Genomic DNA, 16,541 nt, shown 5'->3' with positions numbered 1-16,541 from the left:
TTTCAAATGTAAAATTATCAGTCAGTAGCCTAGCTGTTGTTCCTATCACACACACACACACACACACACACACACACACACACACACACACACACACACATACACACACACACACACACACACACACACACACACACACGCACACACACACAAATGTTGGTTTTCCATGTTTTATGGGGAATTTCCATGGATATAATGGTTTTTATACTGTACAAACTTTATATTCTATCCCCTAACCCTATCCCTACCCTTAAACCTAGCCCTCACAGAAACGTTTCTGCATTTTTACATTTTCAAAAAACATAATTTAGTATGATTTATAAGACGTTTTTCTCATGGGGATCGACAAAATGTCCCCACAAAGTCAAAAATGTCGGGTTTTACTATCTTTATGAGGACATTTGGTCCCCACAAAGTGATAAATACACGCTCACACACACACACACACACACACACACACACACACACACACACACACACACACACACACACACACACACACACACACACACACACTCGCGCGCGCGCGAGAGAGAGAGAGAAGAAGGGAACCTCTGCTTTACACTCATTTGGTTTACACTCATTTTGACTCAGTGCAGAGCGCGGTTGGTGTCGGTGCAGGCAAAAGAGAAGGGATCTGCGATTCGACTCGAACATCAAGTGAGTTCAGCAACATTCTGGAGGGCACGCGATCAATTGGGTTGACGAAAACAATAACCCAGACGGGCTGAAACATTACTCAGATTTAGAATTTCGGACAGAAAGTATCAGATTACTGAATGAACACTGAAACACTCAATAGACATGCCTTTTTTGGGGGGTATTTTAATGATAATATGTTTTTGTATTGGGCAGCAACAGAAATGTTAAACATATAAGCGGTCCTCTGTGACACTTACGACGTCTTGGCTGTCAGACTGATACGCGGGTGCTTGTGTCTTCTTAAAGAGGAAAATATTGGAATTCATAACGCCACCCAGTAACTACTCTACAAACGCATGACAAACGAGTGGACCAGAACTGCGCTTTATAACTCACCGTCCTCTGGCTACGTCCTATCGGTGTAACTGCGAGAAATCATCTCCAAAGTAACTTGCTCACCTCGTCGTCCCTGGAGCCCGCTCATGGGTGACACTGGACCAAATGGCGTGCTACTACCTTGTGATCAGCTCTACGCACCTCAGCAATGGACACTACCGGAGCATCAAAGGAGTTTTCCGGGGTCCGCTCTGCAAAAACACCGGAGACGAATCACCGGTAATGTGATCAATCGATTTTTTTTATTAAGTATAATTACGATGTGCAATTAGAGCTTAACATGCATGTTCGTCCTACGTTTGTTACACTTTTTAAACAAAACAGCTGTGTGGAATCCTTTTGAGTCGTGTGTTGTTGTTGTTTCCTTGTGGTTTCATTGTTCAAATGTATGTCATTTAAACCTATTTGACTGCCACATCTAGACATATACAAGCTTGACTCTTCAGGATGACTTTTTAATGCCCATTTGCTGTGATACTTTAGTTAAGTATTTGAGCTAAAGTGCCTAAAATGCTTTTAGACGAAGAGGAAAGTTTGTTGCTCAGAGGTTAAGATTTTGACAACCTATCAAGTGACTGAGTATCAGGGAACCACTTTACAATATGGTTCCATTAACAGTAGTTGATGAAATAACAACGAACAATACTTTTACTGCTTTCGTTAATCTTAGTTAATGTTAATTTCAACATATATTCAGTTTTTTTAAATCAAAAGTTGTATCAGTTAACATTAGTTAATGCACTATTAACTAACAATGAACAATTGTATTTTTATTAACTAACATGAAAAAACTAATAAATGCTGTAAAATATATATTGTTTATTGTTTGTTCATGATACCTAATGCATTAACTGATGTTAACAAATGGAACCTTATTGTAAAGTGTTACCAGTATCACAGTATCAAAGTGATCTATGTGATATGCCACAAGAAAGCATTTTGTTTAATGTTGAAAGGCCATGCAATGTGCACAAAAGTGCAAATGCATATTTCTGAATTGACAGCTTTATGAGTTTGTTAAGTTTGTGGGTTTGTGCTGAGAACGGCATACTCCTGACTCCCCTGCTCTGTTGGCCTTTAGCAGTGGTTCAGACAATTGTGCTCTCCACTAAGGTATTGAACATGTTAAACTTTAACCTCAAGAACTACTAATGTTGGTGATGTACATGATGATGGAGGATGTGGATTCTCCTGCAGATTGAGGTAAAATGTTAACAATACTTAACTCTATTCCAATCCAAATGAGGCAGGATTTTTTTCAGTATGGGTAAGACAATGTATGGATTCCCCTCTCGGTTGCCACAGCTTTTTATATGGTGTTTGAACACCCATGAGCGGGTAATTATTTTGGAGACAGAAAGGGCCACTACCACAGGTAATACTGTGCTTGTATGAATTTATTCAGCACCTTGTAAGAATTTAAACTTTTCAAACTTTTTTTTTTGTTTTTGCCATAGGACCTGAACTGTACAGCTTACCAGCAATTAATTTAATCGGAGCAAAATAAATACAAGGAATATGACTTTATCCATGACAGACTGGAATGAGACTTAGCATCATTACAGGATAGGTTTAGAGGTTGTACTGAACAGACCCTTAGTATGGGGAACAGATGCAAACAGGAGACACAGCAGGGTGAGGAAAAAATCCTGATTGTAAGTTCAAGATGACACAAAAACAAAAGTTACTGAGTGCACCTTTGAAGTAATATTCCGGGTTCAATACATGCTAAGCTCAATTGACAGAATTTGTGGTTAGGGTCGACCGATATGTTTTTATTTTCCAAAGCCAATAACAATAACGATTATAAGTAATCAAAGAGACCTATTACTGATATTTGGGGCTGATATATCAGCCACAACATTAAAAACACCTGCCTAAAATTGTGTAGGTCCTCCTCATGCTGACAAAGCAATGCCAACAGTAAACATTTTCAGTCTGAACCAGTCTGACCATTCTCTGTTGTCTTCTCTCACAAACAGGGCATTTCCGTCCACAGAACTGCTGCTCACTGGATGTTTTTTGTTTTTGTCACCATTCTGAGTAAATTCTATAGACTTTTGTGTGTGAAAATCCCAGGAGATCAGCAGTAACAGAAATACTCAAACCAGCCCATCTGGCACCAACAATCATGCTATCACTGAGAGCACAATTTTCCCCATTCTGATGGTTGATGTGAACATTAACTGAAGCTTCTGACCCATATCTGCGTAATTTTACCCACAGCACTGCTGCCACACGATTGGCTGATTAAGTAGTCGCATGGATGATTGTTGGTGCCAGACGGGCTGGTTTGAGTATTTCTGTAACCCCCCGGTCAGACGATGTATCGCTCGCACCCCACCCCAGGTCGGACAACACTCCAATCACAAACCCCTCCCTCCTCATGTATCCTGATAAAGGATTGAATGTGAACAAAGTCATGTACCGTACCCTAAATATACTGCATGCAAATTTAACTTGTACCTTTGTAACTTGAAAGAGGGACTGAGAATGTGCATGTTTGTGTATTTTCTGCTAGGCCAGCCCCACAGGACATACACACATTGCAGGCTTATTGGATTAAAGCTGGTCTGGCTGCTGATGATTTTGATGGGTAATTTCAGAGCAGCTGTTGTGAAAGGTGCATTTGCTCCAGCTTAAATCAGAGTGCCATGTTCACTTTAACTCAAAGCATGAGGAGAACGCACACTCGTACAGGCACACACACACACACACACACACACACACACACACACACACACACACACACACACACACACACACACACACACATGTTGTGTTTCCATGTTTTATGGGGACTTCCCATAGACATAATGGTTTTTATACTGTACAAACTTTATATTCTATCCCCTAAACCTAACCCTATCCCTAAACCTAACCCTCACAGAAAACTTTCTGCATTTTTACATTTTCAAAAAACATAATTTAGTATGATTTATAAGCTGTTTTCCTCATGGGGACTGACAAAATGTCCCCACAAGGTCAAAAATTTCGGGTTTTACTATCCTTATGGGGACATTTGGTCCCCACAAAGTGATAAATACACGCTCACACACACACACACACACACACACACACACACACACACACACACACACACACACACACACACACACACACACACACACACACAAACACACACACATACACACAAAAAGCAAATGACATACTTGTTTTTTTAGCTGCTCTGATTGACAGCCTCCATTGTCTTCTTTCACATCCTCATTAATAATCTTCTGCATATGTTTTAGGGATGTGCTGTTAAAATGTCAGATATGCAATAAATCATTTAAGCTTTAATGACACCTTGACATGTTCCTGTTGTTCATAATGTTCATATTGATAATGTGGTGAATATGCCACCTTAAGGATGGCTTGTATTATAACTGGCAATTCTGACTCGGCTGCTTTGAAATAATAAATAGCTGTTTTAGTAATAGAATTTAAGGCAAAAAGAGAGCTCCAAAGATTCAATGAAATCATGGTGTAGAGCAATATGGTACAATGAAGCGATTTGGAATTATACAGAAAGTTCTTTGTTCTGACTGGAGAAGAAAATATGGTTAGTTGTACTGAGATTTAGCATACTTCTTGTATGTCCTACCTTCTCTCACTTTGCCACACATCTACAAATTTTCACCTGTACATACCAGCACATGCACTACAGGCACCAGTACTTATCCAGCTCAGCACTAGAGGGCACCTCACCTGGTGCAAAGTTGTTTTTTTGTCTAAAATGGGTTAATGTGTGTTCTTTCTCCTCCAGACCAGCATACATGTGTCATTAACCCTTAAATGCATGGGAATTTCACCTAACACTATTTCAGGTTATATCAATAACAAACGGATCTTCAAAATGCCCAGATAGTGTAAAATTTTCAAAATATTTTCAAGACAATTACAAAACAATAGAATATATATATATATATATATATATATATATATATATATATATATATATATAATCAAAGAGATAATGCAATAAATCAGGACAAATCTGACTTTCACGCTGACATTTCATGAGATGCAACTGGCTGTCGAACACATACTGTATATTGAACTACACATAACACACAGGCTACACATAAGTATTTTCTCAGGCACTTATTGAGTCTAAATAGATGCACTTAACTTACATAATTTCAGTAGTACACCCAATAGACAATAGTCATATCATACTGTTTATGTGTTATACTTTCTACAATTTACTTCCATGTTGTTTCTCCATTAAATAGCAGTGTCTTATATAGAAATTAAATCATAATAAAAATATTATTCATGGAATTGCAAAAAAAGAAAAACAAAAAAGAAAAGAAAAAGACATTCTTACATATCAAGGTGTTTTAGTGACCATATAAACATTTTGTACTTAAGCCATTATAAAAATAAAAACTTTATTGCAATTTTGGCATTGTTTGTGTTAAACTTTCATAAGAGAGAGATTGAGGAATACTAAAGAGGTGTGGGCACAACTCTAAAAATGGATTAGGTACAGGGGGTGGAATCAGGACCCTGGTCACTAAAGACTCTAGGTATGTGCTTAATGGGTGATTTTGTGTCAACAGTACTTATGAAAATGATTTGAGCAACAAAAACAGCTGTGTCTTCCTTAGGATCCTTTGGCATAGCCTTGAGTCAAAACTCAACCTTACAAAAATATTCACAGTTATTGTATAAACTGAAGAGCAGTGGTTCTCAATTGGTGGGTCCAACCCAAAAATGGGTGGACAGCAAGGAAAAAAAACAATGTTTTATGCAAATTATCTAACCATATAACAATATAGTTAGGATCGCAAAAGAGGCTTTACAACGTTTAACACTGAGGAGTTTTAACACTGATTACCATGATGCCAAAGGCTTTTTGTCCAAACAAACTCTACAGTATTTTAGTGCACTTGGAAACTACACAAAGCAGGCGGATGCCAACATAAACAGGTTACATGACATGCACTCATCCTCGAAAGTCATGAACGAGTCTAAATAAGATAAAAAACCCAACCCATAATACACTAAATATGTGTTCACTTGCAAAGAAGATGATGGTTCCCCGTCTGTCGCTCTCTCCACGTTGTGTCGGAGAAGCGACACTAGGGGTCTCTCTTGAGTGCCGAATATGCCTCTGATCCATTGAAAAAAGGCCAATGAGAAGTTGGCAGTCAGTATTTGCATACCCCGCCCCCGGACATACGGGTATAAAGGCGAGGCAAATACTAGAGTTCATTCAGAAATTTTCTTCGTAGCCGATGGTTGTGCATGCTGTTCGCAGTGAAACACACCCGTTCCTGTATTCCTCTGACGCTACTGCATGCTGTTGGATTGAGGGCGCATTACAGCGGCGATTCTTCTTCAATATTGCCGCCCCTGTGTAGTTCCTGGATGCGGTAGAGTGCTCTCCGCTTCAGACGGCCACAGGCGTTGTCTCGTGTGTCTGGGCAGCGATCACACCGAGGCTGCGTTTGTGGATGGTTCATGTTCTCACTGCGAGAACATGACCATGACAACGTTGCGGTCGCGGCTCGCTTACAACCGTAAGCAAGCCACTCCAGCTGCACCTCGCATTGCTCCTTCTTCCCACGGGATTGAGGACGGTGCGAGTGGCGCTGGAAGCGATTCGGGGATGGCAGCGGGTGCGGCTCCGTCGGGTACCCCTCCTCGGACCACCCGTCCCCCGGCACGCTCGTTGACTCCCGTCCGTGCTCGAGGCAACAGCAGCTCGTCTCACAGCCAGCTTACCTATCCTCTAGAGCTAGAGGTGGATGAGCTCGCCGCTGCATTGGAGAGCGCGGTGTCTGATGCAGATGACTCCCTTGGGCTGCCGCCTTCAGGCCAGCATGCCCAAGCCGAGGCTGACGCTCAGATGTCCGACATGCTTTCCCGGGCCGCCGCCAGCGTGGGCTTGGACTGGAATCCCCCGTCCTCCCCACAGTCATCGCGGTTGGATGACTGGTTCCTGGGGTCCCGACGCCGCTCACAGCCGTGCCCCCCGGTCCCGTTTTTCCCGGAAGTGCACGATGAGCTGACGTCTCTGTGGAGGGCACCGTTCACCACACGACATCACAAAGCCACACGCTCATCCGCCCTCGCTATCCTCAATGGCGGAGCGGCCCACGGGAACACGCCGATCCCCCCGGTGGATAGGGCTGTTGCGCTCCATCTATGCCCCGGAAACCCTGCCGCAGTCGCCCTGTACTCCCTTCCAAGGCCTGTAGGACAACATCCTCGCTGACAGCGGAGGCCTACAGCGCCGCCGGAACTGCCGCTTCCACCCTGCACGCAAGTCCACCAGGCCAAGGCGCTCAAAGAACTGCACGTGGGTAGCCCTGATCCCGACGTGCTGCAGGAACTGCGCTCAGCGACCCACCTCGCCCTCAGAGCCACGAAGGTCACAGCGCAGTCACTCGGGCAGGCGATGGCCACCCTCGTGGTCCAGGAACGACACCTATGGCTGAACCTGGTCGAGATGCGTGAGACTGACAAGCTTCGCTTTCTCGACGCCCCAGTCTCCCAGTTTGGTCTTTTCGCGACACTGTCGAGGACTTCACCCAGCAGTTCTCCGCGGTGAAGAAACAGACAGAGGCGATATCACATATCCTGCCCCGCCGCAAACCTGCCGCCCCGGGCCCTGCCCCGTCTGCTCGCCGAGGGCGTCCCCCTGCGAGGAAACGACAAGCTGCTCCGCCTCAATCTGGGCCCAGCTCTCAGCCCACGCGTCGAACGCTCCGCAGGAAGCAGACACCCCGTCTCACGGACCCCCTCGAGGACCCGGAAATCTCCCAGGCGCTCCTGAGACGGACGACCCAGAGCCCAAGACGTTAGCTCCGGAGATGGTAAGACCACTCCATCCCCCAGTGGAGGCGGGGAGGAGAATTTTCCTTTAACTTTTCTTTTGCCGCTCCCCTTAACCGGGGCAGCGGTACCCGCTATTTCCTTTGCCTCTGGGTCATCTGGCCCGCAAATGCCGTTCTCACGGCACTCTGCCCCCAGATCTCAACAGTCCCGGCACGCTGGACGCGGCCCCAGGCCAGCCTTCAGCCCCACAACTGTTCCCCGGCCGGCCGGTTCTGATGAGTCCAGAGAATGCCACTACAGGACCTCCTCCTCAGTCACCAACCCGCCCCCTGCCAGATGTCCAGAGCCTCGGGATGCGTCCGCGCCTCCTGACAGCGTACTACCTGCTCCACCCCGCTGCGAAGCCCCTCCGGGTACGTCAAAAATAACCGTCCCTTTGATGCCCCTAGCACGGAGATTGGATGCGTGGCTTTCACTTCTCAACCCGTCTCGCTGGCTGGCCCGGACCATCTGACTCGGTTACGCAATTCAGTTTGCCAGGCCCCCGCCCCCCTTCACAGGCGTCCGCTTTACCGCAGTGCACGGCCAACATGCCAAATTCCTGCGTGCGGAGATCGCTACTCTCTTACTCAAAGACGCGATAGAGCCTGTCCCTCCAACCAAAATGAAGAAGGGTTTCTACAGCCCTTACTTCATTGTACCCAAGAAAGGCGGCAGCTTACGACCAATCTTGGACCTGTGAGTTTTCAATCGAGCGCTGCTCAAACTCCCGTTCAAAATGCTCATGCACAAGTGTATCTTGACAAGCGTCCAGCACCTAGATTGGTTCGCAGTGGTAGACCTGAAGGACGCGTACTTCCACGTCTCAATTTTGCCGCGACATCGACCCTTTCTACGGTTCGCGTTCGACGGCCAGGCATTTCAGTACAAAGTCCTCCCCTGCGGCATGTCTCTGTCCCCTCGCGTCTTCACGAAAGTCGCAGAGGCAGCTCTTGCCCCGCTCCGAGAAGCCGGCATTTGCATACTCAATTACCTCGACGACTGGCTCATACTAGACCACTCCCAATAGTTACTATGCGCTCACAGAGACCAGGTGCTCAGGCATCTCAGCCGCTTGGGGCTTCAGGTCAACCGAGAAAAGAGCAAGCTCTCCCCGGTCCAGAGCATCTCCTTTCTCGGCATGGAGTTAGACTCAGTCTCAATGTCCGCATGTCTCACCAAAGAGCGTGCGCAGTCGGTGCTGAAATGCCTCGCCAAATTCAGGCCAGGCACTACGGTCCCTCTAAAACTCTTCCAGAGGCTCCTGGGGCATATAGCATCCTCCGCCACGACCACGCCGCTGGGGTTGATGCATATGAGACCGATTCAGCACTGGCTTCAGACTCGAGTCCCGAGACGAGTATGGCGCCACGGCACGCACTGTGTGACAATCACCCCTGCCTGCCGAAAAACACTAAAACCCTGGACAGACCTCTGCTTTCTACAGGCAGGAGTGCCCCTGCAGCAGGTGTCCCGACGCGTCCTGGTCAGTACCGACGCCTCCAGATTGGGTTGGGGCGCCGTGTGCAAAGGGCACGCAGCCGCGGGCCATTGGAGAGGGGCCCCGCTGCGCTGGCATATCAATTGCCTAGAGTTGTTGACTGTTTTCTTTGCCCTGCGGCGGTTTCTCCCGTTAATTCGAGACAAACACGTCCTAATCAGGTCAGACAGCACCACTGCAGTAGCGTACATAAATCGCCATGGCGGCGTACGCTCTCGCCACATGTCCTTTGGAGCCAGCAGCGACTCAGGTCACTGCGTGCCACTCACATTCCCGGCAAGCTCAATGTGGTAGCAGATGCACTGTCACGACAAAGCTTACCCAGCAGAGAGTGGAGGCTCCACCCCCAGTCGGTCCAGCTGATTTGGGAACGGTTCGGCAGAGCCCAGGTAGACCTGCTTGCCTCCCGAGAGACCTCCCACTGCCCGCTCTGGTACGGCCGAACAGAGGCTCCCCTTGGGACAGATGCGCTGGCGCACAGCTGGCCCGTGGGGCTACGCAAGTATGCATTTCCCCCAGTGAGCCTTCTTGCACATGTGCTGTGCAAGGTCAGGGAGGACGAGGAACAAGTCACATTAGTGGCTCTCTACTGGCCCAACCGGGCCTGGTTCTTGGACCTCGTGCTCCTCGCGACAGCCCCTCCCTGGCGAATCCCCCTGAGGAAGGACCTTCTTTCTCAGGGGTAGGGCACGCTCTGGCATCCACATCCAGACCTTTGGAAACTCCACGTCTGGTCCCTGGACGGGACGCGGAAGATCTAGCTGGTCTACCACCTACCGTCGTAGACACGATCAACCAAGCCAGAGCCCCTTCTACCAGGCAGCTTTACGCCCAGAAGTGGCGCTTGTTCGCAGGTTGGTGTTCTTCCAGGGCGGAAGACCCACAGAGGTGCGCAGTTAGGTCGGTGCTCTTATTCCTGCAAGAGAGGCTGGAGGGGAGGCTGTCCCCTTCCACCCTAAAGGTGTATGTCGCTGCTATCGCGGCTCACCACAACGCAGTAGACGGCAAGTCCCTTGGTAAGCACGACTTAATCATCAGGTTCCTAAGAGGCGCCCGGAGGTTAAATCCCTCCCGGCCAAGCCTGTTCCCCTCCTGGGACCTCTCGGTAGTCCTCGCGGGCCTCCAGAGACCTCCCTTTGAACTGCTAGAATCAGTTGGACTCAGGGCCCTCTCTCTTAAGACTGCCCTGCTGATCGCGCTCGCCTCCATCAAGAGGGTCGGGGACCTGCAAGTGTTCTCTGTCAGCGACACTTCGGTCCGGCAGACACTCATGTGATCCTAAGACCGCGATCGGGCTATGTGCCCAAGGTTCCTACCACGCCCTTCAGAGACCAGGTAGTGAACCTGCAAGCGCTGCCCCGGGAGGAGGCAGACCCAGCCCCTTCGTTGCTGTGTCCGGTATGTGCTTTGCGTACCTACCTGGACCGCACGCAGAGCTTTAGATGCTCTGAGCAGCTCTTTGTATGCTTTGGGGGACAGCAGAAAGGAATCGCTGTCTCCAAACAGAGGCTTTCCCACTGGGTTGTAGATGCCATTTCATTGGCTTATCACACCCAGGCCGTGCCCCCTCCTTGCAGGTCCGAGTTCACTCGACAAGGAGTGTTGCGTCCTCATGGGCACTGGCCAAGGGTACCTCCCTGGCAGACATTTGTAGAGCAGCGGGTTGGGCGACACCCAACACCTTTGCGAGATACTACAATCTCAGGATTGAGTCAGTTTCATCCCATGTTTTCTCAGGTCCGAGCCAGTAGAACTCGGTAACACGCTGATGGGCTGGCCGGGTGAATCGCTTGCATATACGCCCTTTCCTTTGCTTGAGGTAAAACAGTGCATCTTTTTTCCCAGGAGACTCCACTCAACGCGAATCCCTGGTCGATTCCTCCCTAGCCCTCATGGGTCCGCAGTTCGGCGGAGGAACTTGCCGACCCAATCCACTGCAGGTACTCAGATCTACCCTGTACTGGAATAGGTGCTCCACAGAGTAGGGACTCCTACGCGGACTCCCCCTGTGTGTATTTTCCGCGATACGGTCCCCTTATGAGCAGACCCGCGTTTTCCTTGGGTAAAGTTTCGGCTGCCCCCCGGTCGCCGTGTGTAGCAACTCCACCCTCGCTGAGGCTGGATCTGCCACCGCGCCACTTCCACGTGTCGCCTAAAAACACATGTGACGTATTCACCACCATACCTCCCCAGTTGGGTAGGGGTGGTCTCCCTGGGTCTTTCCCCTCCCTGAAAGTATGGGAAATTGGGTAAGACCCCCTTCCCTCAGTGCATGTAAGGGCCCTGGCTGTCTATTGCTCTATGCAAGAAACATAGAGAGAAAAGTGGCCCAGCCAGGCTTGGCCCGTTCCCAGGTTGGCAAGCGTCGCCTTGTTCCCCTGCCTAGGGTAACCAGAAGGATCCCGACGACTTTTCCGGGGCATTGGGGAAGGGTACATGCCCTAGCACAGCTGGTCGTTTGGCACGTAACAAATACCTGCCCGCTCCTGTGTCAGCAGAACACGTACACAGCTCAGCGCATGGCAGATTTAAATTGGACCCCTAGTGTCGCTTCTCCGACACAACGTGGAGAGAGCGACAGACGGGGAACGTCTAGGTTACGGATGTAACCTCCGTTCCCTGATGGAGGGAACGAGACGTTGTGTCGGAGAAGCGACACTAGGGGTCTCTCTTGAGCGCCGAATATGCCTCTGATCCATTGAAAAAAGGCCAATGAGAAGTTGGCAGTCAGTATTTGCATACCCCGCCCCCGGACATACGGGTATAAAGGCGAGGCAAATACTAGAGTTCATTCAGGATTTTTCTGAGGAGCCGGAAATGGTTCTGGCCACAACAGAGGTTCGGCTCAGCGACGTGGCCGGGAAGACACAACGTCTCGTTCCCTCCATCAGGGAACGGAGGTTACATCCGTAACCTAGAAGTTTGTGCCAACCACAAGTCTGGGGTGAATTATTGGCTGCAAAGTTTACTATTATTTTAATTATTATTATAATTGTTTTTTCAATAATATATTAATAGTAATTCATTTCAATGTTTTTTAAGGATCTTTTAAGAGTTTGGGTTTCCTGTAAGTAAAACCATTTGAGAACAACTGCTATAGAATGTCCTGATTAACTAATTGAACTGGAATGAGTAGCAGTAAGGTGTCCCAGAGTACTTATTTAGGATTATCTTTCCGCTAAAACAGTCAACACATGTTTGTATGCCCCGTGGTTCACCCAGCACCATCGTGCTTGTCTTATAGGGATCCTTCTCTGCTCAACATGAAAGGCTCCAACAGATACTATGCAGAACTCATTCAGTATCTGGGTTATTCCCTCTCATCCCGCCTAGGATGCTGTGTGGATGTTTGATGTTGAGTTGCAGTAGGGACACGGTTTGCATTCCAAACTGCCATCTCCCACTGCATAAAAAAAAAAAGCATGCCACTGAAGCAGCATATGTTGATAGTTCTGCATGAGTGTGGGACAAATGCACAATTTATGCGGAGCTGTAAAACGCTTTAATTAGGACTAAAACATTGCAGCAATCTTATTATATTGTAACAGAAGATTTTTAAGCCAGATCGTGACTAAAATTAACAGGGTCTCACTCGCTATTGTGCTTTACTCCCTGCCTGTAAAGATCTTCAGTCCATATTAAAGGAATATTTAACCCAAGAATGACAATTCTGTCATTGATAGTAACCCTTATGTAGCTCCAAGCAAGTCTGACTTTCTTTCAGAAAAGAAAAAGTGAAAAATTTAAAGTCTAGGGTTCCCCGTCTGTCGCTTTCTCGACGATGTGTCGGAGAAGCGACACTAGGGGTCTCTCTTGAGCAACGAATATGCCTATGATCTATGAAAAAAGGCCAATGAGAAGTTGGCAGATAGTATTTGCAGTAAGCTGGTAAGACCACTCCGTCCCCTGGTGGAGGACCAGGAGGAGAATCTTTTGTTGAATTCATTTAATTTGCCGCCGCCCCATACGAGGCTGCGGCACCCAAATTCTCATTAATAGAGCTATTTCCTTTGTCTCTGGGTCACCTGGCCCACAAATGCCGTTCTCATGGCACTCTGCCGCCACAGTTCAACAGTCCCGGCACACTGGACACAGACTCCCCGCCCTCAGCCCCACGACTGTTCCCTGGACGGCCGGTTCTGACGAGTCCAGAGGACGCCGCTACTGGACCTCCTCCTCATTCACCAACCCGTCCCCTGCCGGGTGTGCGGAGCAAGGTAAGTGCTTTGAGTCTTTTCTCAGCACCATAGCCTTGGGATGCACCCTTGCCTCCCGACACCGTTTTACTTGCTCCGCCCCGCAGCGAAGCCCCGCCAGGTATGTCAAAAATACTCGTCCCTTTGGTGCCCCTAGCACGGAGTCTGGATGCGTGGCTTTCACTTCCCAACCCATCTCGTTGGCTGGCCTGAACCATCCGACTCGGTTATGCAATTCAGTTTGCCAGGCCCCCGCCCCACTTCGCGGGCGTCCGCTCTACCGCAGTACACGGCGAACATGCCAAATCCCTGCGCGGAAATCGCTACACTTTTACTCAAAGACGAGATAGAGCCTGTCCCTCCAACCGAAATGAAGAAGGGTTTCTACAGCCCTTACTTCATTGTACCCAAGAAAGGCGGCGGCTTACGACCGATCTTGGACTTGCGAGTTTTCAACCGGGCTCTGCTCAAACTCCCGTTCAAAATGCTCATGCAGAAACACATCTTGACCTGCATCCGGCATCTAGATTGGTTCACAGCTGTAGACCTGAAGGACGCGTACTTTCACGTCTCAATTCTGCCTCGACACCAACCATTTCTACGGTTCGCGTTCGACGGCCAGGCGTACCAGTACAAAGTCCTCCCCTTCGGCACGTCTCTGTCCCCTCGCATCTTCACGAAAGTCGCAGAGGCAGCTCTTGCCCCTGCTGCCAAGGGCCACGCCCGGCTGCTCACCGAGTGCGTCCTCCTGCGGTTAAGGAACACCCTGCTCCGCCTCAACCCAGGCCCAGCTCTCAGCCCCAGCGTCCAGCACCCTGCAGGAAGCAGATGCCCCCCGTCTCACGGACCCCCTAAGGAACACCCTGCTCCGCCTCAACCCGGACGTTGCCTTGTCCCCTGTCTAGGGTAACCAGAAGTATTCCGATGAATTTTTTGTGGAATTGGGGAAGGGTACATGCAGTCTGACACAGCTGGTCGCCTGAGCACGTAAAATACCTGCCCGCTCCTGTGTCAGCAGAACACGTACATGGCTCAGCGCATGGCGGGATTTAAATTGGACCCCTAGTGTCGCTTCTCCGACACAACATCGAGAGAGCGACAGACAGGGAACGTCTAGGTTACTGATGTAAACTCCGTTCCCGATGTAACCTCCGTTCCTTGATGGAGGGAATGAGACGTTGTGTCCTCCCGGCCACGTCGCTGAGCTGAGCCACTGTAGTGGCTGGACCATTTCCGGCTCCTCAGAAAAATCCTGAATGAACTCGGGGTATGCAAATACTATCTGCCAACTTCTCATTGGCCTTTTTTCATAGATCAGAGGAATATACGGCACTCAAGAGAGACCCCTAGTGTCGCTTCTCCGACACAACGTCTCGTTCCCTCCATCAGGGAACGGAGGTTACATCCTTAACCTAGACATTTGACGTTATACACATATCTGCCATATATTTGATCATAGCGCTTTATTAATGTTATGATTTGGGAGTGAATAACACAATTATTCTGTTCATGAACATGATTGTAATGGTTTACAAGACTTGGAATAAGTGTGTGAGTTGTATTGATTACTTTTTAATGTGCTTTATGGTTTCTTTTTTTTTTCTTTTCAAGGTTGACTGATACCAGAGACACAATTCACTAGTCGTTATATGACAAATACACCCTGTTAAGACTTTTTAAAAGATTCTGTGTTCCACAGAAGAAAGAGTCATATATATTTGGAGTGGCATTACGGTGAGTAAATCATTACAGAATTAAAATGTTTGTCTGAGCTATTCTTTTTATCTAACCTTTTTACAAATATGTTTAGTCCTATCCTACCAGGTGAATTTTAGTCTCATTCATGAACCCTATGGTCATGAACCCTATGGTATAGTCCTATGGCTATATTGAAACCATCGACTACCCTAATGTCTTCTTAGTTAACAAAGAATTTGAACTGCTATGTGGTAATGGATTCTTTTGTCGTAAAATAACAACACTTGCTTCCAGTTTCATGCATATCATTTTTTAACTCTTCTGCCAATCAACATATATAATGCAATTGTGTGTGATTTATAGTTAAGGGTTGTCAGGAAAACTGTTAGTTGTGATGCAAACTTTATTTACACACTTTACCCCCCCCCAAAAAAAAAAACCAGACATGTTGTGCATTCTGAGATGCTATTCGGCTCACTACAATTGTACTGAGGGGTGATCTGTGTTACCATAGCCTTTCTGTCAGCTGTCTACAGGTTCCTAATAAAGTGCTCAATGAGTGTATACACAATATATATGGTTGAAGTCGTTTACATTCACCTTAGCCAAAAACATTTAATCTCAGTTTTTCACAAGTCCTGACATTTAATCGTAGAAAATATTTGCCTGTCTTAGGTCAGTTAAGATCACTACTTCATTTTAAGAATGTGAAATGTCAGAATAATAGTTGAGAGAATTACATATTTCAGTTTTTATTTCTTTCATCACATTCCTAGTGGGTAAGAAGTTTACATACACTTTGTTAGTATTTGTTAGCATTGCCTTTTAAATTGTTTAACTTGGGTCAACATTTTTGGGTAGCCTTCCACAAGCTTCTCACAATACGTTGCTGGTATTTTGGCCCATTCCATTTAGATATCCACCATGAGTCAGGTTTGTAGGTCTCCTTTGCTTGCACAAGCTTTTTCAGTTCTGCCCACAAACTTTCTATTAGATTGAGGTCAGGGCTTTCTGATGGACCTTGACTTTGTTGTCCTTAAGCCATTTTGCCACAACTTTGGAGGTATGCAACCAAGCTTTAACTTCCTGGCTGATGTCTTGAGATGTTGCGTCAATATATCCACATAATTTTCCTTCTTCATAATATCTATCTATTTTGTGAAGTTCACTAGTCTGTCCTGCAGCAATGCACCCCCACAACATGATGCTGCCTCCCTCATGCTTCACGATTGGGATAGTGATCTTCGGCTTGCAAGCCTCACCCTTTTCTCTCCAAA

At 47.5% G+C, this 16,541-nt stretch overlaps 1 protein-coding gene across 1 annotated transcript in view; it reads left to right on the top strand.

Annotated features, from left to right (window-relative positions):
- The first annotated feature begins 737 nt into the window (after window positions 1-737).
- The window catches only part of LOC127656184 (zinc finger protein 804B), a 227,102-nt gene continuing 211,298 nt past the window's right edge, over window positions 738-16,541 (top strand). Inside the window, exon 1 of the mRNA XM_052144375.1 lies at window positions 738-1,257. Coding sequence (XP_052000335.1) covers window positions 1,144-1,257 — 114 coding nt within the window. The 5' untranslated portion in view covers window positions 738-1,143. The remainder of the gene's footprint in view (window positions 1,258-16,541) is intronic.

This window comes from Xyrauchen texanus, chromosome 15, assembly GCF_025860055.1.
Source record: "Xyrauchen texanus isolate HMW12.3.18 chromosome 15, RBS_HiC_50CHRs, whole genome shotgun sequence".
Taxonomy (NCBI): Eukaryota; Metazoa; Chordata; class Actinopteri; order Cypriniformes; family Catostomidae; genus Xyrauchen; species Xyrauchen texanus.
Note: the sequence above shows the minus strand (reverse complement) of the source record. Positions and strands in the feature narration are given on the sequence as shown.